Genomic DNA, 21,656 nt, shown 5'->3' with positions numbered 1-21,656 from the left:
GGCAGCTCTGACTCAGATTTCTCAAGGAAAACCTGAGTCAAAGCCTACAATGGATGTGGAAACGCGCTTTAACAGCACTTCTAACTTATTGGAATGGATTTAAAAAAATCATGGTTCTATAAATATTGCTCTAGTTGAGTGTTCACAAAAAAAAAACTGTATGAAAGTGTCACCGACTTGTCTAACTGAAACACAAGTGCAATTATTAACAACAGTCACTCCTATTTTAAATGCAGTATCTCAAGCCGTTACTATACTAAGTGCGGAAAAAAGCGTAAGCATTAGTTTAGTGTATCTGTGCATTATAAATTTGAAAAATTATCTTTGCTTAATGGATAAAAGAGGGATAGGTAAATATGTTGACGATCTAACTATGCAATTGGAAATGAGGTTTGATCTAAGTAAAGACGTATTTCTTACCGCTACTTTCTTAGACCCTCGATTTAAATCAGAAATGTTTACTTTGGCAGAGATACAAATCGTAAAATCTTATCTAATGACATGTGAAAAAAAATACGATTTATATATATATATATATATATATATATATATATATATATATATATATATATATATATATATATATATATATATATATATATATATAGTGGGTTGCATAAATATTGAGTCAATTGATTTTTAATATGATTGTTTTTTATTTTTTTTGAAAATTTAAAGCAAGCAAAAAAGTTAATAATTTAAATTGGTTAAAATTTTATTAACAGTGGTTTTATAAACAAAATAAGAAATAAAGTTTTTCAAAAAAAACAATTTTAAGTTTGTTTTTTTTTGAAAAAACTTTCACACATTTACGAACACATCTAGGCATAGATTAAACTAGTTGGATGCATAATTCTCTTGGAAATTCTTTCCAAAGCTTTTTTAATGCCTGCTGTAATTGTGCAACAGTGCTCTCTTTGACCAATCTCTTGTCTATCCAAGCCCAAATGTTCTCAATGGGACTAAGATCTAGAGAACAAGCTGGCCAAGGCATGACTAATGTTTTTCCGATGAAGGCACTTTTTAACCAAGATTGCAGTGTGAGCCATAGTGCCATTGTGCTGAAAAATCCATTGTTGACGTCTTCCGTAAAAAGCTCTGGTTGTTGGCAAAAGTTTACTTTTGAGAATCTCTTTGTAGTTGTGCTGGTTAATTCTGCCGTTATAAATGTTGTATGACCCTGAGCCTTTATGGGAGAAGCACCCCATATTCAAACTGATCCTCCTCCGCTATGTGTCCTTGGTACACAAAAACACTCTTTGAACTTTTCACCAGCCAGCCTCTTGATGATTAATCTCGATTTGCAATTTATCACCTCAAAATTGGATTTGTTGCTCAAAATTGGATTTGTTGCTTTGGCCTAGTCTTCTACAGACCCATGAAGTCTACATCTACACCATTTTATTCTTTTTTTCATCTTTGTACAGCCCATCTACTAACTTTAATGTTACTAGACATATTTGTGAACCCTTCAGCAAGTTCGCAGTAAGAAATTTTAGGGTCATATCTAACTTTTCGATCAAGATAACTTTGGTCTCTTGAAGTTAGCTTTAAAGGCCAACTAAGCTTTGGTAAATCTTTGACATCATTATGTATTTCGTGGTTTTTCAATGTTGTTTGCACACATTTAAGCGAAACATTGCACACTTTAGCTACTTCTTGTTGACTTTTTGTTTTATCTTTTAGCAGACCAACTATTTGCCATTGTACCTTGTCTGAAACAGCTTTTCTGCCCATTTTTGTCTTTTTACTTTACCAAATATTTACCAATCCGAATAACTTAAGATATAAAAATGATTATTTTATTTTATTTTCGCAAGAACATTTATATAGTTGGAAAGAAATCAACCACCAAATTTTAGATTGCTCGGATAACATTTTGTTGAGATATTTCAACTTAAGTCGTTAAATTTTAGAATTTCCTCCCCTCCCCCTCCTCCTCCCTCATCATCAAAAAAGGCCTTATGGAACAATAATTAGAAAAAATATTTTTATTTATTGAAGCTAACTTTTTTTGTAAAAGACCAACACTTTTTTAAGTATAGACCCTTTACTAGGCTGAAATCTAAATGCATTTATAAACAACATTTTTTGTAAAAGGCTGTATTTATAAAAGACGCATTTTCTTCTTTTATAGATAAAACCTTTTATTTCCTCATTATTTTATTATTGCTTCTGATTTCATGTCGTAAATATTAGTTTTCTGTTACTTTGCTGAATTTTTATATTTATTTAACTAATTACTAAATTTTAAATAATTACTATATGATCTGTAAATAAAATAAAAATTAATTACCCTTTAATCATGTATAAGAGGAAGTCATATAATATGTCACTTCCAATTATATGGATATTATAATAAAATGTATATATTATTTACCGTAAACTAAACAATGTTCTAAATGTTCAATGTTTCTAAAAAATATTTATTTTATAAAATATTTCAAAACTAGATTTTTTGAATAAATTTAAAAGTTGGAAAATATGTAAAAGTGTTCTATTGGATTAGAATGTAATGTTGACTGTCACAAGCAAGGTTTAACAAGAAGACAAGTTCTCTTAACACTATCAACATTTTCAAGTAATGAAAAACACAAGTTATTATGGAGAGCTGGTTTAATTGATTGTGGAAAATTGTTTACAACAGTTTGCTATTATCAAAGAGAACACTTTGGAACTACATTTGAAAGAAAATTTCAGAAATGCTCTAATCTATTTAAAAAACATGGAAATCAAACACCCAATCAAATCACACAAAAATCAGAAACACACAAAATCAAATCACACAAATCAAAACACACAAAAAAACACACAAATCGAAAGAAAAATGTAAAAGGCAATTTTAATATTATTTTCATGATTAGAATGATTAACATAGTAATTTAATAAACTAAAAAAATTATAAGATGATCAGTTGAGTCCTAGGAAAAAAGTTTTGCAAAAGAGGTTAACCATTTTGGCAAATAAAATAGCAAATAAAAGAGGAAAACATAAAGAGGATCTAAAAGAGTTAAGAAAAAAGGCAAAGGCCCAGCCATACCAATTAAAATATCTAAATCAGGTTATCGCTCGCAAAGAAAAGACAATCCTTAATCTTCGAAAAAAATTAAAGGAAAAGTATTTGAATATACAGTTAAAGAAACTTCAAAATCACATTTTTATTTTAAAACAACAGTTGAAATTTACCCAAAGCAACTTATCTTATCAAAAGGCTATGTTAAGCCAACAGCTTGCTGACAAAAATTCTGAAATTCTAGTACTGCAAAATGACATACTTATTTTACAGGAAAAAATGGAGCAAATGCAACAAATAACACAAAACACCAAAAATGAAAAATGCTACTTAGCAGAAACTAGAGCACTTATATATGGCATGCTTGTGTGCCAAGTTCCTACACATAGTGTTCTAACTCTGCTCAGTAAAATTGGAGAACACACTGGCTATCGATTTAGTCACATTCCTCATCGCACAACTGTGGAACAAATGATGCATGAGCTAGTGTAATATCAGACTTACTGACCGCTGAAATAGCTTTCTCAACAAAAAATCTGACATTTGGTTTTGATGCAGCAACATAGGAAGGTGTTCATATAAGTGTTGTGCACTTAACAACAGAATCAGTATGCATGGTTGTAGCTATTAATCAACTTCCTGGAGGTACAGCTTACGACTATCAGAGTCACATTACAAAATCTGTTGATAATCTTGCCAAGTTATATTGTGACTTCTACCAGCTACAATTCACTAATACGCAAAGTACTAATATTGGAAACATAACTAACACAATGAGTGATAGAGTAGCAACAAACCATGCGACAGTTACTAAGTTAAACCTTTTTTGGCAGAAATCATTAAATGAAGTAAACTTTCACCTTTACCCCTTGGACACAATGACCAGTTTGTGCAAGTTTTCACTCAAAGCGTTCGAGACCTCTAAAGGAAAACTTTTTGGAAGAGACTGCATTGCAGCAAATATCGTTTTACAGCTAAACAAACTTTGCTACAAGGATGCAAAAGGTACATGTATAATCTTAATCCCACTTATTTACTTTAATACAACGTAATTTTGTGAAATAAGATATATAAATCTAAAATATTTTTTTTATTAGCATATAAATGTTTCTTATTTCACATGCTCCTTATGCTCTTTAAAATAATTACTTTCTGTTATTTAAAGGTGACCCAAAGGGTTTTATATCCTTTTTGGACTAACACAAGCTGCCCAGAGGACTGCTACCACGCTACAGAGGGAACAGACTACACATTCTTTTTCACACATGTGGCATTTTGATTCATCACTATGAAATATTGAAGACATTTCTGTTTTCTGGCTTAGCGTTATGTGAAGATCTGACTTATAGTTTGTTTCAAGATTTTACATCTGAAACAGGTGAATCTTTTATATGGTTGTTTCCATTCTTGGACATATTTAGATCTTAAATTGATAGGAAGGGGTGCACTATTAAAGGCTATGGGATACTTGCAGCAATAGTAAGGGGGTTATATATTATTAGAGGCTAATACTATGGTTTGTTTATAAATTTTTTGTTTCAGGTTTCTGTGAGTTATGTGCCCTAGCTTTAATTGGAAAGCTACTGACTGGTCCGTGGGTGATAAAATTTTATATCACACCAGGTCAGGGACTTGACTACTTTTATTGAAAGCAACAAGGATCCTCTAAATTAAATTAAACAAAAAACTGATTTTTTCGGAAATATTATTAAAGATCTTGTTTTTGATTCAATAATTAGCTTTTGCCCAGTAACTGATGAAATGAGTAAAACATTAGCTGAATGTCTGAAAGCTGTTGTTAGTGTCATTGAAAGCCAGTACAAGCGTCAGTTCAACATGAGTTCTAATGATCAAATTATGAACCAGACTAAATCAGCAAGGCTTCACAACATTGACTCAGAAGAACTTATGGGTATGTTAAGTGCTGCAAAGCAAAAAGCTCCAAATGCCACGCTTTGTTTTGTTTCAAAACTTCGTGCTTGTAAAAATAAAACAACCGCTCTACTCTTCAAAAAGCCTACTGATATTTAAAACAAGTTAATATTATGGGCTATTTCTAATGCCAGAAAAACTCGATTTGCAAATTCACAATGTGATAAAGATATGATGTCAGAACTTATAAAGCGTATGGCTGACCAAATTCAAAATAAAAAGGATAAAGAACAGAGGAAAATAGAAAAAAAATTTAAAAAGTTGTATGCCTATTCAGATAAAAGAAATATTTCCTGACTTAGAAAATAATGAGGCTTCTAGTATTGAAGATATTCTTATTGGAGCTGCTGTTGGAAGATGTATTTGCCACTTGTGGTTTGATAATGCCGCTAACAGCCTAGATGTATATTTTGGCAGACTTCTTAGCATTAAAAAGAAGAACAGTGGTATATACATAGTTTCTTTTTGGAAACGAAATGAGAATGAGGATGATGATGCTGTCGAGTATGAAATGAGGAAATACCAACTATCTGCAGAAATCATCAGTGGTAATATGGTAATATCATATAAAAAAGAGGTGCAAATTGGTTATAATAAGGTATGTGTTATTGTAAATCATAATATGGTTTATATACTTATTATATATATCATTAATAGTTTTCATTTACAGATATTAGGTAAGTGTATTGGTTAGCAATATTTTTTCAATGCCTAATGTGTATATTAAGCCCCTCACCCTCTTTTTTTTGTTGTTGTTGATAAGACTATGAAAAGATTTATAATTCTTTCATTGATTATTTTTATGTATCAGATCTTATTTTAGGTAGTCAGGTAGTTACCGACATCCAACAACCAGGGTTGACTTGGTTGCAACATGCTATGGGGAACCAAAGCTCATTTACTATTGGTTTTGAGCCAATAACCTGGCTTTTGATATACTGTTTTAGCTTAGAAAGATGACCTTTTGTATGCATGGACTCCAAGATGTTAGTGTTAAGTAGTTTAAATCAATCAGTATAGAAATCAGTTTTTTGATTATTATTTTTTTACATCATATCTTTTCTTTTTCAGGCAAAAAATCAAAGAATTCATATGGTTCCATTAATATTTCTGTTTTCATGACATAATGTGTTATGCATCAAAAGTTAATTTATTTTAATTTATTTTTAACTTAAAACAAAAACCTTTTCTTCCCCTAATTTTTGATGGGTTTTTTTAGTAATTATTTTAAATATCTGATGTATTTTATCTATCATTGCTAGGTCTTTAATAAGTCAGGAAAAAGGTTAATTTATACTTATAAGATTAAATTATGCAGTAGTCACATATTTATGACATATGAGATATTAATTTATTTTTCAGGGCATATGCCTTCTCTATTAATAATGGTTGTGCTCTGGTGATCTATATATTTATTTAAAAACCTAATTTTTTTTTAGACATTCTCGAAGGATCAACTTTTTCTATCTTTGGATGTCAACGCTAGATTTGCTTCAAAACTAGGCTATTTTAATAGCCACAATTCTGTTAAAAACATTAATAAGCATATGGAAAGCAATAAATTTAGTTTAAATTTTATATTACGAAATATATTTTCTAAATACATGTCTTCATCTCTTTAAATACTAACATGAAATGTTATCTCTAATTGTCAAAGTAAATAAACATTTATTGTTGTATTTTTTAGTATCTATCATAGTATATATCAAGTCGAAAAATTATGTGGCTTGAGTAATAACAATGGTACGGTGGGGAAAACAGGCCTTGTTTTTTCCCCAAAACTATTGCTATTACATAAATCACATCCTTTCCCGACTTTTTCCTCAAGTCATATTTTTCGCTTGCAAAAAAAAGGAAATATAGTTAAAGAGGTTATTATTTTCTTTCAGTTCACTGTTTATCTTCTAGAAGGCTATGTACATATATAATAACGCAACAAATGGACTACGCGTTTTAATATAAAAGCCTATATATGTACAGTGTTATATAATAAGTATTATCTTTAAAAAAAAGTTATAAAATAAATAAATTTATGAATAAAATTTTTAGTCATATAGAAACTGATTTATCTTATTATTATTTTTAAAATTTTTTTAATTCTTTAATAAAAATATTTTTTTTATTTAAGCAATATTAATTTTTTTCTGTTATAAGTTGAATAAAAATATAACCGAGGCAAAGCAAATGTGCTGAAAACTAAACAATGAAGTTCTATTATAAAACTACCGTTAGCCGAACACTAATTTTTTAAGTTGGTTGCAGTTTTCTTAAGCATTCCTTATAATGAAGTTTTGTCACTTGAATGGGCATAACTTTTAGTATAATCATCGTTTTTTACGAAATTTTCGCCATTGTAATTCTGATTTAAAGCTCTTTACAGTGATGTATAATAATATTTGAAATATTATTATACATCATTTTGAAAATATTTAAAAAACTTTTCGCAATTGAAAAATCACAATTGAATATTTTAAAAACTTTGCACACGTACCTACATTAGTTACTAGGCTTTGAAAGAGCGCGTTCTCACAATGCACGCGGTCATTCGAGAAAGATTTCTTAAGCGAATAACTTTTTTCTTTTTTGAATTTAATTATTAGTTTAGATATATTACATAAAGAATCATATTTAGATAAACAATCACCGTTAAAATCATATTATAATTGAAGTAAGTATATAAAATAGTTAAATATACATTTTTATTTTAAAGTAGAAATTATTTAAATTTTTATTAGATAAAAGTAGAAAGGATTTTAATTTTTTAAATCGTTTATATTTTGTTTGTTTTAGTTATTCTTTTAGCAGTTTTATTTTTATTATTTTTTAGAAGGAAAATAGGGATATGGATGTTACTTAAAGTTATACTATTGCTATTTCCATAAAATGGTTATTACTACTTTGAAATTTCTGTGATGCTTAACTATTTATTTATATTATATTATTATTTATATTAACTATTTTTGTTCTTTTTCAGAAAATTTAGAAAAATAAATTAAACTTGTGCCGTGCCAACACTAACATGGCATGTCACACATTATTGTATGTAAAGGTTAAATTTTGTTATGAGGATTACATTTCTTATAAAAAACAAAAAGAAGGCAAAGAGTATTGTTTGTAAATATATACTTTATTTACTTTGAATCTTTTTAAATTTTCTCGCGTCATTTTTAAAATTTTTGTTTTTACACGTTTATTGTTTGCATATATGGTTTTTTGATATGTATGAGTATGTGGTAATAAGTGCTTTATAGTTGTTTAATCAATGTGTTTTTATTATAATGTCAAGTGTTTTTTTATTGTTTGTGTATGTGTTAATGTGTGTTATAGTATTTTATGAAGATGTGTTTAAATATGTATATAAGGTATATATTTAACCTTATATACAAATTAAACACATTGTTTTTATAGTCGGTACATATGTTTATATTATGATGTTTTCGTGTTTTTAAAGTGCTATGACTTAGTAAACGTGTAGAGCAAGATTTGACAACTTTGCCGGCCAAGTGATGTACTTATAAAAGAGGATTACACGATAGTGTTTAGTGTCAAACTGTTACTGTTTTAGGTCTAGATGTTTTCAAGCCTTTTTTATTAATTATTCTAAAAATATTTATATATTTCTTTATTTAAAGCAAATTTAAAAGCGATGGGTGATTTTTGTTTATCACTTCGTTTGAAAGAGGGTCAAATTGTCAAAGTGACTCGTTATAAAGAAAAATTTATTTTTGTATTTATATATGATAATGGAAAAGAACATTCTTTTGAAATTAGTTTCAGAGATTTATTATTATATGTTCTCGATTCTCAAGAAGAATGGCTCGACAAAAAAGAATTAGAAGAAGAAGATCTAAGCGACTTAAGCGAAGATTATCTAAACGATTATCTAAAAGAGGTGGAGGATTGGCTGATTTTATAACACCTCAAAATGTAACAAACGCATTGCAATTGGGTTCAGTGTTGTATAGTATAAAAAAAGCGTGGAAAGGCAAAAAAAAGAAAACCCCTCCTGTTCCTGTTGTTACTATACCTGCAAATCCTTATATGCCTCCAGATAAAGTGTTTGAAGTATATTAAAAAAACAGTTGTAAAAAAAAAGAGTATAATATTTTTTTTAATTAAAAAAATATACATAAATATATAAAATAGTATTTTCTTCTTCTTTATTCTTTTTGAAACGTTTCATAAAAATTGTTTTTTTTCCCTTGCACGTCAAACATATTGTTTTGTGAAGATGTATTTTTGCGCTTTTTTTTGTAATAGAGTTATAAATCCATATTTCGTCGAATACTAGGTGTATAGTGCAATTTTTGAGCAGTATAATATTTTTTTTATTTTTTAAAACTAAGAAATAGAGATCACCATATCCATTACACGTTGAGCATTTTTCTTCGTAAATGTTTTCTAGTAGTGTGTGCGACGTTCTCTTCATGTTTATAACAAATTCAGAGCGAGCTGTCTTTTTATTTCTTTTTTAGTCATAACATCATCAATAGGAACATCTAAAAATTGATTGGCTGTCCTTAAACGTGTGTAATAGTTTGCATAAATTCTATCCATTTCAGTTTGCATCATATAATAAATATTTTCTTCATTCATTATAGAAAGAATAGCTTGAATATCTAATAAAGATAATTTGTCCCACGTAGCTTCGTAATTTGTCCGTAAAAATCCTGCATCTTTTAAAAATCTTTTAATAGAGTTTTGAGCTAACAATTGTTTTTCATAAATATCATAATGTAAAGGAATTTGTTTTGTTTTCATAGACAATAGATCTCGTTCCAGATTTTCTTGTTTTTTCATATATAAATGCAACTGCATGTCTTTTTCAAACAGTTGTTTAGCAGTGTTATCTAGGTGTGGGAAGAGTTGGCGTTTAATAAATTGAAAAAATGAGTACAAATTTATTTGAATTAATTCAGAAGCATGAAGCGTTGTTACTTCGTAAAAATAATGATTTAATAGTCTGCACAACGAAGGTAAATAAATTTGATCTGTGTATAAAATATTTTCACTTCGAAAAACTAGTGCTATAAAATAAGCGGCGAAAGCTCCACACAAACTACTATTATTCCATTGAAAAGGAAATTTGTTGTATGAAAAAAACACATTTTGGTTGTTTGTCATTTCGCTATATTTTAAAATAAACTTGGTAAACCAATAAAACTCTCGATTCTCAGCTGTCCATTCTGTAGGAAAATGATTGGATTGTCGTATATAAGAATTAATTTCGATTTCGTTGTAGTTTATGTTGATAGTTTTGATTTGTATGTTGCTGTTGACTTCTTCTACAGCTTCAAACAAATGTTTATTAAATCTTAAATGTTTTGGAATTTGTTGCAAAACGCTTTCTTCTCCTAAACTATCAAAACAAAAAAAATGAGCCTTGTCTATTTTCATTAACACTCTCCAGTGTTCTCCCGCTTCTTTTGTGGTTTCGTTGTTATAAATAATAAAAGAATCATTTTTTTGCATTTGTTTAATAATGTTCACATGAGTGTTTGTTTGACTGAGTTCGTCAAAAGCGTATACCCCTTTAAAATAATTTTTAAATTCAGAATTTTTAAAAAAACGAGACAAAGATTCGTCTGTAGCCATTTATTCTTGTTTTTCTAAACTAAAAAAACTCGTAATAAATAGTGTTACAACAGCGTGTAATATATTAATAAATAAAATTTTTTTATCACTATTTTCTTCTTTTATAATTCCTTCGTTGTTTCTTTTAACAGATTTCTTTTTTAAAGCTCCATCTAGTTTTTCTATCAAAGAAGAGACGGTAGGTAATATTTTTGCAGCAAATATATCTACAAAACCGTCTGTTTGATCGTATTCTGTTTGATTCTTAGTAGGTTTGATTTCTCTATCTAGTAATAAAATAATAAATTTGGCTTTATAGAGTTCTAGTATTTCGTTATCGCTGCGTAGTTTTTTCAAATCCTCAAAGTAGTTGAGATGAAAAGAGCAAAGTTGCGGATTTTCGAGTAAATTATTAAATTGACTATTTTTGAAACATTTTGCTATACTGTGGGAATTTAATGATATTCTTTTAGAACTGAGTAGATTTTGTAAAAATTCAAAAGAATTTTTATCTGTAAAATGTTCTTCTTCTACGTGATCTGATAAAGGTGAAGAATTTCCAGATGTGTGTTCGCAGTGCGCGTATCTTTTAGACACTTCATCCAGTGCGCACACTGCGCAATTGTTATGAATTTTTTTAATGATGCTATCGACGCGATTCATTTTTTTTTGATAAAAAATGTAAAATTTTTCAAAAATTGTTTTTTTATACTTTTTTAATCGTTTTATTAAAAGAATACGCTTCTTTTTTTGAAATAAAAAAGCTTTTTTTTTTAGTTGAGGCTACTCGATATGGAATACATAACAAACAAAGAACATCACGTGTGGGGTTGTAACTGTATTAGAGAAGTTTGTTTAAGATCGGTTAACGATAAGAAATATTTTCATGTGCAAGTGATACCTTGTATAAAGTTTGTTCAATTAGATGAAAAAAATCAAAAAGTGTTTCAATATTGCTATAACAACATTCACGGATTAAGTTTCGATCCCTCATTTAAATATACTAGCGAAATTATTTTTTGCTCTTCACTAATAAACTACTTAAAAGAACAATTTGATAAATTCAAATGGAATCTCGTTTTTTACAAAGGAGGAGAAATGGAAAAAAATGTTTTTAAATCAATAAATGCGGAAACTAAAATCTTCAGTTTTGACTTAAACCGTATACTTTTCCCCAAAATAAGCAAGTTACCTACTTATTTGGTAGATGAAGCGTTATGTATGGAACATTTTAGATATTCTTTTTCGAAAAAAGTCACTTTAGACCATTGCCCTCGTTATGAAACTTATATGTTTTCATTATATTTAGAAGATTATATTAATAGATTTGTGCGAACAGATGCAAATGTTGAAGATTATAAAGAATTGATCAAATTGATAAAAGACAATATGCAGTGTACGAGAGTTTTTAATAAAAACACTTGTGAATGTTTTAACAATATATTTCGAGTAAATAAAATTGTATATCAACTTTTTGTTATGGAAAAAAAATAAAAAAAATATAAAAAATGTCTTGTTTATAATCCTTCTTTTGCAGTCACGTAATATTTAGTGTAATGAACGTTCGTGTGAATAGGTTGTTTTGATACTATTATATTGTTTTCGTAATTATAAATTTCGTTTTCTTTTCTGTATAAAATCTTTGAAATGTTGAAATTTCTTTTAAAGAAAAAAAACCATTGAGCTGTAGGAAACATTTCAATTAAACTCTTTTCGTGAAAATTACATCGTTCAAAAGCTTTATAAATGAAAACTTTATCGTCTTCTATACGAACTTTTTCAATTAAAAAGTATATATAAATAGGAATAGGTGTATATAAGGTGTAATAACCGTTATGAAAAACTTTATCTTCAAACGAAAAACAAGGCGGTTGTTTTACGCAAGCCGGATAAACGTTGTTTAATATTTTACAAGAGCTTTTCAAGTTGTCAAATTCCCATTTGTTAGATAGATAAGGAAATAAAAAATAATATTTCAAAGTTTGTTTAAGTTTGCTTTTCCAAGAAGGACATTTTTTTTCAGTATTTGTTGCTTTACAATAACGTTTGTAGACTTTAATAAATTCATCCAATTTCTTTTTTTGTTGTTCGTATTGATTTTCTTCGTTTGTTTTTAATATATTTATAAAATCGTTATTAATCAAACGACATACTTCAAACATGGTGGTTCTCCAAGATAATGATTGCTCTATAAAACTCATATTATAACGAGAAGCTTTTTCAAACAAAAGAAGCGAGTTTTCATAATCTTTAGCTATAAATATATAATACAATTCTATCCATTTTTCTTCTTCCAAATTTAACTCCAAGTTAAATTTTTTTAAATACTCAATGATAATATCTAACCATTCTTCATATGTATTATTTAAATGATGAAATTCTAATAATATAGAGTGTAATTTGTTATCAGGATAAAAAAGCTGAACTGCTTTTATGAGATTTTCGTCGAGTTGTTTGCTAGTCATTTTCTCTTTCAAAAATGAACTAATCATTATTTTTTACCCTTTATATAGGAAAAAAAAACAAAATAAAAAACAAGTTTTTTTTAATAAAACAGGTTTTTTTTAAAATTCAATGAATAAAAATTTTTACAAAATAAAAATATTTATTCTTCTTCTACTTCTGATTCGACTCTTGCTCTTTTTGCTTCGCTTACTTCTTTTTCTGCAAACTCTGAGGCGACTTTTTTTAAATTTTGATTATAATTTCTAGAAATGCCATTTTTATTTATAGTGTTATGAAAAGAAGGTTCTACTGACAATAGTCTTTCGTATTCTGTAACACAAATATCATTTTCTTCTTTTGCTACACGTATTGTATAATTTCTAAAATCAACTGTTTTCATTATGTGAGTTTTAGGATAAGTTACCGACAAATAAGCTCTATTTTGAGCTGTTTGCATGTTTTCCATCAAACTTTATAATACTTTTTTCGACATTTTATTGTTATTAAATTTGATTATAACGTTGTTGGTAATTTCACCTTTAGCCATTTTAAAATGGTTGTCTTCTTTTGTTAATTTTAATTCTGATCTAAATAAATAATTTGTTTTGTTTAGATCACACATTTCTCTATATCTCCATGGTAGTAAAATCTCACAACCCTCGTTTTTTTGTTTGTAAATCAATTCTTTTTTAACATAGTTAAATTGGGCTAATGGTTTAAGAGAAACTGTGGAATATTGTTTTTCCTTGATATTTTTTTCTTCTTTAAAATCCATAAACCACAAAGTAGCTGCAGCCAATTCTGCAAATTTGACATAACTGTTTTCGTTGCAATAAACAACTTCGAATTCTGTCATTTTTTCTTCTTGTTGCGTTGAGAATAATTTTTTTCAAAATGAAGCCTTTTTTATACTGTTTGCCTTAAAAAGAGAGATTAATAAAAACAAGTAACATTTTTATTAATCTCTTTTTATTTTAAAACAAGTTTATTTTTAAAAAAAAAATTTGAAATATGTTAATTAAAAGTTTAAAGTCTAAAATGAAGTCATGTTTAATTTTTTTTTAAAAAAAAGTTCAAAGTTTAAAATGATGTAATGATAAACTTTGTACTTTGATACTTTGATCCGATTTTAATGAAAAGATTTGTGTTGTCATAACTACCGTTTTATATAAATAGTGAGAAAATTTTTTGTTTAAAATCATCTTCTGGACAAAAACAGCAAGGTAGCTATTCTGATCAAGACAACAAGGTAACTTTTTTTTTTGAACAAGTCAGCAAAATAATAAAAATGTGTTTAGATCGTGAAATGGAAAAAAAAGAAAATTTATATTACGAAAACACAAGACTCAAAATTGTAAAATTAAAATACAAACATTTTAACGCTAACATTCAAATAGAAAAATCTTTGATTGTAGAAGAACACGATAAAGAATTGATTAAAAAAATAGACGATTTGTTTTATAATATGTGGATAGATACTGAGTTTAATACAGGCGAATCGATATTATCGTATATCAATGAACTTTTTGACAGACCTTTAAACCAAAATGATTTAAAACAATTTGAAGTTTATTATTATTGGTTTGGTTTTTGCGAGCTTTGTGAAAAAAAATATTTGTATGTTTTAATTGTTTTTTTTGTAAATCAAGTTTTTGTAAAAATTGTATTGCTATTCATAAAAAAAATAGAAATCATGTAGTATATTCTGTAGAAAAAAAACAATATGTATGTATATAAATTTTTTTATATTTTAGATGCTTAAAATAAAAGAAGATCAATTTTCTATTTATGAAATCAAAGAGTTTAAATCTCTCGTAATTACAGATATTGAAGAATGGTCATTTTATGAAACAAAAAAGAGCGCTTGTTTTGATTTAAGAAGCACTACAAATGTTATAGTTTTTACACGACAACCTACTTTAATAAGAACTGGAGTGTATATCGATAAAATAGATTCGAATTTAGTTGGACATGTATATTCAAAATCTGGTTTAGCTTATAATCACGGCGTGGTAGTGTTTAATGCTCCGGGTATTATAGATGCAGATTACAAAGATGAAATTAAAGTGATATTAATGAATCATTCTGAAGAAAATTTTGTTATTAAACGTGGAGACGCTGTTGCGCAAATGGGTTTTGTAAAAACGTTTAAAGCTGTAAAAAATATAACAGAATTTGATGGGTGTCGTTGTTATAATGCGAAAATGACAATGATTAAAGATGTCGAGAGAAAAGGAGGTTTTGGGTCAACTGGAAATTGATTTTTTTTGTAATTTTTTTTATTTTTTTATTTTTTTCTATTTAGATTAGTAAAAATTATGTCCTCGTTTATTTTAACTGACAATCCTGTTGGACTTTTATTGAATAGTTTGTGTGTCGACAAAATAAAGAACTTAGAACGTCGTTTACAGATGATGGAAGAAATGAGTATTACCGCTCACGGTAGTAAAATATGGATTTTCGAAAATTTTAAACAACAACTAACAAACGAAAGCAAAATATATTATAGTGTTCCTTTTTACTATAAAAACTATCAATTTTTATTAAAAATGAATATTAATGTAAAATGCGATCACCATCAGGACGAAGAAATTGGTCTGTATATTGTAATGAGATCTACACCTCATGATGTTGTTTTGAAATGGCCGTTTATTAAACGAGTTATTTCATTTAAAATATATGGAGCGAATGGTAAACAAATCAAAAAAAGTTTTATTACCGATAATAATGTAGCTTTTCAAAGACCGACTAAAGACAGTGAAAATGTGGGTTATGGTTACTGCAACTTTATAAAAAAAGCAGAGATTGACGATTACTTAATAGATAATAATTTATATATTAAATGTAAAATAAAATAATTTTTTTTTAGATGATTAATTCATTTAATTAATAAAAAAAATGAATAATCCTTGGGATAACGAAGAACATCCTTGGGATAAAAGATTGAAGGAAAAACAAAATGAATTTCGAATTCGTTTCGCTTGGGAGCATATGCAAAAAATAGATGATCAACAACATAGTCGTTTACAAATTATATTAGGTTATGCACAAAGCATGCATATTGTTTCATATAGTGAAACGTTGAATAATTTATTCGATATGAAAACAGCTTTTTATGACACTTTTCCGCAAAAATTTTCACCGAGTGTGTATTTGTTTATTTTTTGTCATATTCGTGATCAATGTGAAAATACAAAAAAAACAACACAAACAATGTTAACAGAAGGAAATGTATTAAATGAGGATGAGAGTACTGAAGAACATTTGAAGAATTTAAATTTTATATCGACCATTTTAAATGAAATAATTCAATTTCTTTATAAACGTTACGATTTTTAGTTTGAAAATTGTTTCATTTTTTTAAAAAAAATGTATGTTTAAAATGTTTATTTTTTAGTTTACTAATTAAAAAAATGTCAAAGAATGAAATATGGTCCGAAGAATGTATTCAATATCTCACGAGATTGAATAGGATGTATTATTCTGAAGAAGAATTGTGGAATAACTTGCTGAGGTTATCAAAAGATTTGTATTTTTCTTTTATTGTTATTGAAGAATTTTTTAAAAAAGACGAACATCAAGATGGAATACTGTTTGAGTTTGAAAAAATAACAAAAATCATAAACGAAAATGATGAAATGATTAATGAAAACCATGTTTTACGTAATTTTTGACGCAAATAATCAACCTTGTTATTAATATTGGAAATATTTCGATTGAAGACGATCAATTTGTTGTGACAAAAGAAAAAGAAACATTTTTGAAAAGAGATGAAGCTTTGTTTTCATATTTAAAAACAAGCGTGGACTTGACAGCTTTTCACTTTATTTCGGAAGATGAAGAAAGATTAATGTTAAAAAAAACATTGAACAATTTTTTTATTTCTACTTATATAAATATTGTAAAGAAATAATTTTTTGACATTTTTAAACTTTTTTTTAATTTTTGTATAATAAAATTTTTTTCTTTTTTTTTTAGATTTACATAAAAAATGTTAAATTTAAACTTGACAATAAGAGCAACAAATAGTTTAATGAAACCACCACCAATAAGATATCGTTACTTTGAATTGTCTGTAGATTCTCGAAATGGCTATCGCAAGACTAAAATTTTTTTTGCGTTAAATGAACGAAGAAATGTTTACTTAAATCAAATCATTTTTTAGGTTTTTTATTGTTAATCTTGTCTTGAATTATTTTTTAGATTACATAATAAAAATGTCTTTTAAAGCTGAAATGGATATTCATATCACAAGACTTTTATTATCAACAGCTATTGATTACGATCAAACTCAAAAAATAAGAAAGTTGTTGGATGAAGCAGAAGTTTGTACAAAAGAAGATTGTATGGGTTTAAATCGTTGTGAATCTTGCAAAGAATCATATGAATTTGTTCGTCGTTATATTCGAGAAAAAAATATTAAAGAAACTGTCATTGAAATGATTAAAAATTATAGTATATTATAAATTTTTTTTCAATAAAAATTATTTTTTTTTGTAATTTTTAGATTACATAATAAAAAAATGGAAACGAAACTAGATGTCATTATATTGAAAGCTTCAAAAAAAGTGAATTTAACTAAAGAACAACTTTTGCAAATTTACGAAAATCAAAAAAAAAGGATTGATTTTTTAGCAGAATGTCAATGTCAATATGTTTGTTTGTGTTGTGAGTATTCAAAGGTAGAGGTGGAAAATTTTTACAACTCAATAGTAAAAGCTTCAAACAAGATCGGATTGTCGTTTGATTTCTAATCAAGACTTTTTATATTTATAAACATGAAATACGTGATTTAGTTTGTTGTCATTGTGTTTTTGAACAATTGTGCGATGATTGTAAATATAAAAAGTTTTTAGTTTATCGATGGATTCGTTAAGTAAAAAATTTATTTATTTTCAAAAAAAATTATTTTTTGTAATTTTTAGATTACATAATAAAAAAAAGATGTTTCAAGAAGAAATGACTCAAGAAGAATTTGACAAATTTGTAAAAGAAGTGCGACGAATCAAACCTAAAAAAGTGAAAAAATATTCAGAACTTTTATTAGAAAGTTTTGCACATTTGTTATTTCAAGGTTGGGGTTGGTGGTTAAGTGAAAAGGATTTTGAAATGTGAGAAAAAGTATCCAAAAAAATTGGGATTTCAAAAACATTACTTAAAGTGATTTGTAAAAACGCGATTTTTGTTTAAGATGCTTTTTGTAAAATAGCTCATTGTGAATGTACATCTAATTGTGTATTTTTGTAATTTAAATGCTTGTCATATTTATATTGATTTAAGAAGTACTTTTGGTTATTCTTATTTTGGTAGAATTTTTTAAATATGTATTTTTTAGATTACATATAAAAAAAAATGACAAAAACAACCTTGGAAGACTTTGATTTGTATGGAGAATTAAGCAAGAAAAATATCGATTTTGATTCGTTTTTAGATTATATTGCTGAATCAGATCCGAGTGGAGAAATAAAAAAAAACATGACTTCTACAAATGATTGCGAGATTTGTAGATCTAATCTATATGATAGCGAAGAATTTTGTAAAATTTGTTTAGATCAATTTGGCAAAGTAAAAAAATATGTATATGACAACAATCTTATAAATAAATATTCGATAGGAACAAAAAAACAAGGAAATTAACTTTTTTTGTATTTTTTTTTTGTAAACATTTTTATTTTTAAAATACATTTTTTTTAGTTATATAAAAAAAAAAGGAGTTATATAAAACAATGGAAAATAATATATTCATTGCAAGCAAGAAATTGGGATTCTCAAGAGTGAAAGTAGTTGAAATTTATAATCAGTTTAAAAGTGATATCGATCATTTGGCAACGAGTGAATGTGAAAATATGTGTTCCAAATGTTTAGAAAACCAAAGAAATATTATGATTGGCGAATATGAAAAATGTTTAGAAAACCAAAAAAATATTGTGATTATGAAATGTAAATATGAAAAATTATGAACAAAAAATAAACATGTTTACTTTTTTTTTTATAATTTATATTTTTTTTGTATTTTTTTAGATTACATAATAAAAAAAATGCAACTAACAGAAAATGATTTGAATTTTTTGATGGAAAAAATATACCAATTCAATCAAGCTAACCCAGCTACTTTGGAAGAAATTCGAATGCAGGCGATTCTTTCAAAACAAATTTTATGTAATCATTGTAAATGGTTTTATTTGAATTACAAGTGGAATGAATTTTTTAATGAAGAAATGAAAAGAATACCTCATATATTGATTTTGATGGTCTTTCAATATATTAAAATACATTATCATGTTTATTCGAATTTCAATTTTGAATATTTTTATGATTTTTTTAAAATAAAATCTAAAGAAGATGTGTTAAATCATGTAAAAGAAAAATGTGTAGAAATTGAAAATTGTAAACATTATTTAAATGAATGTGAAGAGTGTGACGAATATAGATATTCTGATGGGGAAAGCTGTTCGTTTATATATTGTGAAAAATGTTTTAATTCAACAAAAACTTTTACCTGAAAACGAAACATTTTTTTGTATTTCTTAGATGGGGAAAGTTGTTCATTTATATATTGTGAAAAATGTTTTTAATTCTGTATATTGCTTTTTTTAGATTAGATAAAATAAGAGAAAAAGATAGTAAAAAAATGATGAAATTGTTAATTCAACAAAAACTTTTACCTCAAAACGAAATGATATTAGCAAATATTTTGTCGGATGAATCAAACGATTTGTTTTCTCGCTTGGAAAGATTTGTTGAACAGAACATTGTTTATTTAATGTTTTTTGTAAAATATGGTGTAATATGTTTATATTCGAAATAAATTTTTTTTTAGATATACGTTTATGTACTTTTATTCAAAATAAATTTATTTTTTTAGTAAAAAATAAAAAATGTTATCTTTACAACAAAAAAAAGCACTTGAATGGCTTGAAGAAGGAAAAAACTTTTTTATTACTGGTGGTGCTGGTTGTGGAAAAAGTTATATTGTCAACCAAATTGCTCAAAGTGAACAAATTTATAAAAAAATACATATTACTGCGAGTACAGGAAAAGCTGCTTATTTAATCAATGGTGTTACAATACACGCTTTCGCTGGTATAGAAACTGGTGTTAAAAGCCTCGAGTATTATAAACGACATATGCATCCTGACATTAAAAAAATGTGGTTAGAAACTGATGTTTTAATTATTGATGAAATTTCCATGATTAACGCTTCGACATTTGATTTATTACATTTGTTAGCTTGTGAAATTAGAAAATGTTGGGATGAATTATTTGGCGGTCTTCAAGTTATTGCTTGTGGTGATTTGTTTCAGTTGCCACCTGTCTCAGGAGATTTTGTTTTTAAATCACAAATCTGGCAAAAATACATGAGTGAAGTGTTAGTTTTAACTCAATGCTTTAGACAAAAAGAAGATGAACAATTTTTCGGAGCTTTAAACGAGTTACGTTTTGGTCAAGTTTCAAACCAAGCTATTGATTTGTTTATGACGAGATGTTTTGAAAAAGATGAAAATTTAAACTCTAAATATACGAGATTATTTTTTAAAAATATTGAAGTGGATTGTTATAACAATCAAAAAATGGATTCTATAAAACAAGAAGGATATTGGTTTTACGCAAAAGATGTTATTAAAAATCGAAACATTCCATGTACGTTTCAAATACCAGTAGCTGTTTATTTTAAAATAGGTGCTATTGTCATGCTTGTAAGAAATGTTAACGTAGAAGAAGGTTTGTGCAATGGTACTATTGGCACCGTCGTTTTAATAGAAAATAATGCAGTTTGGGTGTTGATGAATAAAAAAGAGGTTAAAATTGAATGTGTTAAAGAAGAAATTTTAGATTGCTCTCACGCTGTTGTAGGCTCAAGATTTGGTTTACCATTAAAATTAGCTTTTTCTTTTACTGTTCATAAAGCTCAAGGAAGTACAATGAATAAAGCAGTTGTTCAATTTAATTCGAAGGCTTTTATTAGTAGTCTTTATTATGTTTCTTTATCACGTGTTTCTAATTTGAACGATATATTTATAATTATAAATAACAAATTTGAATTGCAAAAAATATTTAAAAGTATTAGTGTCAATTGTGATGTTTTGGAATTTTATAAAAAATACATGTAAACTTTTTTTTTAGTTGATTAAAAAAAATGAAATTTGAATATCAAACTGAGGAAACTAAATTTACTAATAACAGTATATACAGCGAACAATTTTTCTTCATTAAAGATAATTATAAAGATGAAGATATTGTGGAGGAATCTTTACTTTATTCGGAAACTCAAAGTCCTGATAAAATTGTTCATCACGTAGAACAAAAAACGATGGAAGGTTTTGAAACACAAATGAAAAACAGCATTCTTTTTTCAGACATGTTTCAAAATTTCTTATTGGGTTATAATTTGGTTACTTTGTGTTGTAAATCGATTGAAAATGGTTATTGTAAAATAATGAAACGTTGTTACAATTCACCTGTTTATTTTATTAAACCTTTAGAAGGACCGACTAATTTACGTTTTATTCAAGACGCCAATGTGCGAGCTGTTTTTAATATTTTAGAAAACGATAGCGGATGGAGGTCGATACGGTTGTGTAATATTAAAATTAAAACTCTATCCAATTTAACCGAAAGATCCATGATGAAATTACGAAATTTCGAATTGTCTGGTATCAAAAGAAAAATGTTCATGTCAGATGAACAAATT

At 27.0% G+C, this 21,656-nt stretch overlaps 1 protein-coding gene across 1 annotated transcript; it reads left to right on the top strand.

The window, feature by feature from the left end:
• Nucleotides 1-19,842: 19,842 nt before the first annotated feature.
• On the top strand, nt 19,843-21,075 carry LOC136082708 (ATP-dependent DNA helicase PIF1-like). The gene has a single exon (XM_065802128.1). It carries the CDS (start codon nt 19,843-19,845, stop codon nt 21,073-21,075), a length of 1,233 nt encoding a protein of 410 aa, XP_065658200.1.
• Nucleotides 21,076-21,656: the final 581 nt, after the last annotated feature.

This window comes from Hydra vulgaris, chromosome 07 (assembly GCF_038396675.1).
Source record: "Hydra vulgaris chromosome 07, alternate assembly HydraT2T_AEP".
In the NCBI taxonomy this organism is placed as follows: domain Eukaryota; kingdom Metazoa; phylum Cnidaria; class Hydrozoa; order Anthoathecata; family Hydridae; genus Hydra; species Hydra vulgaris.
The sequence above is the reverse complement of the archived record's forward strand: the minus strand, read 5'-3'. Positions and strand labels throughout refer to the sequence as shown.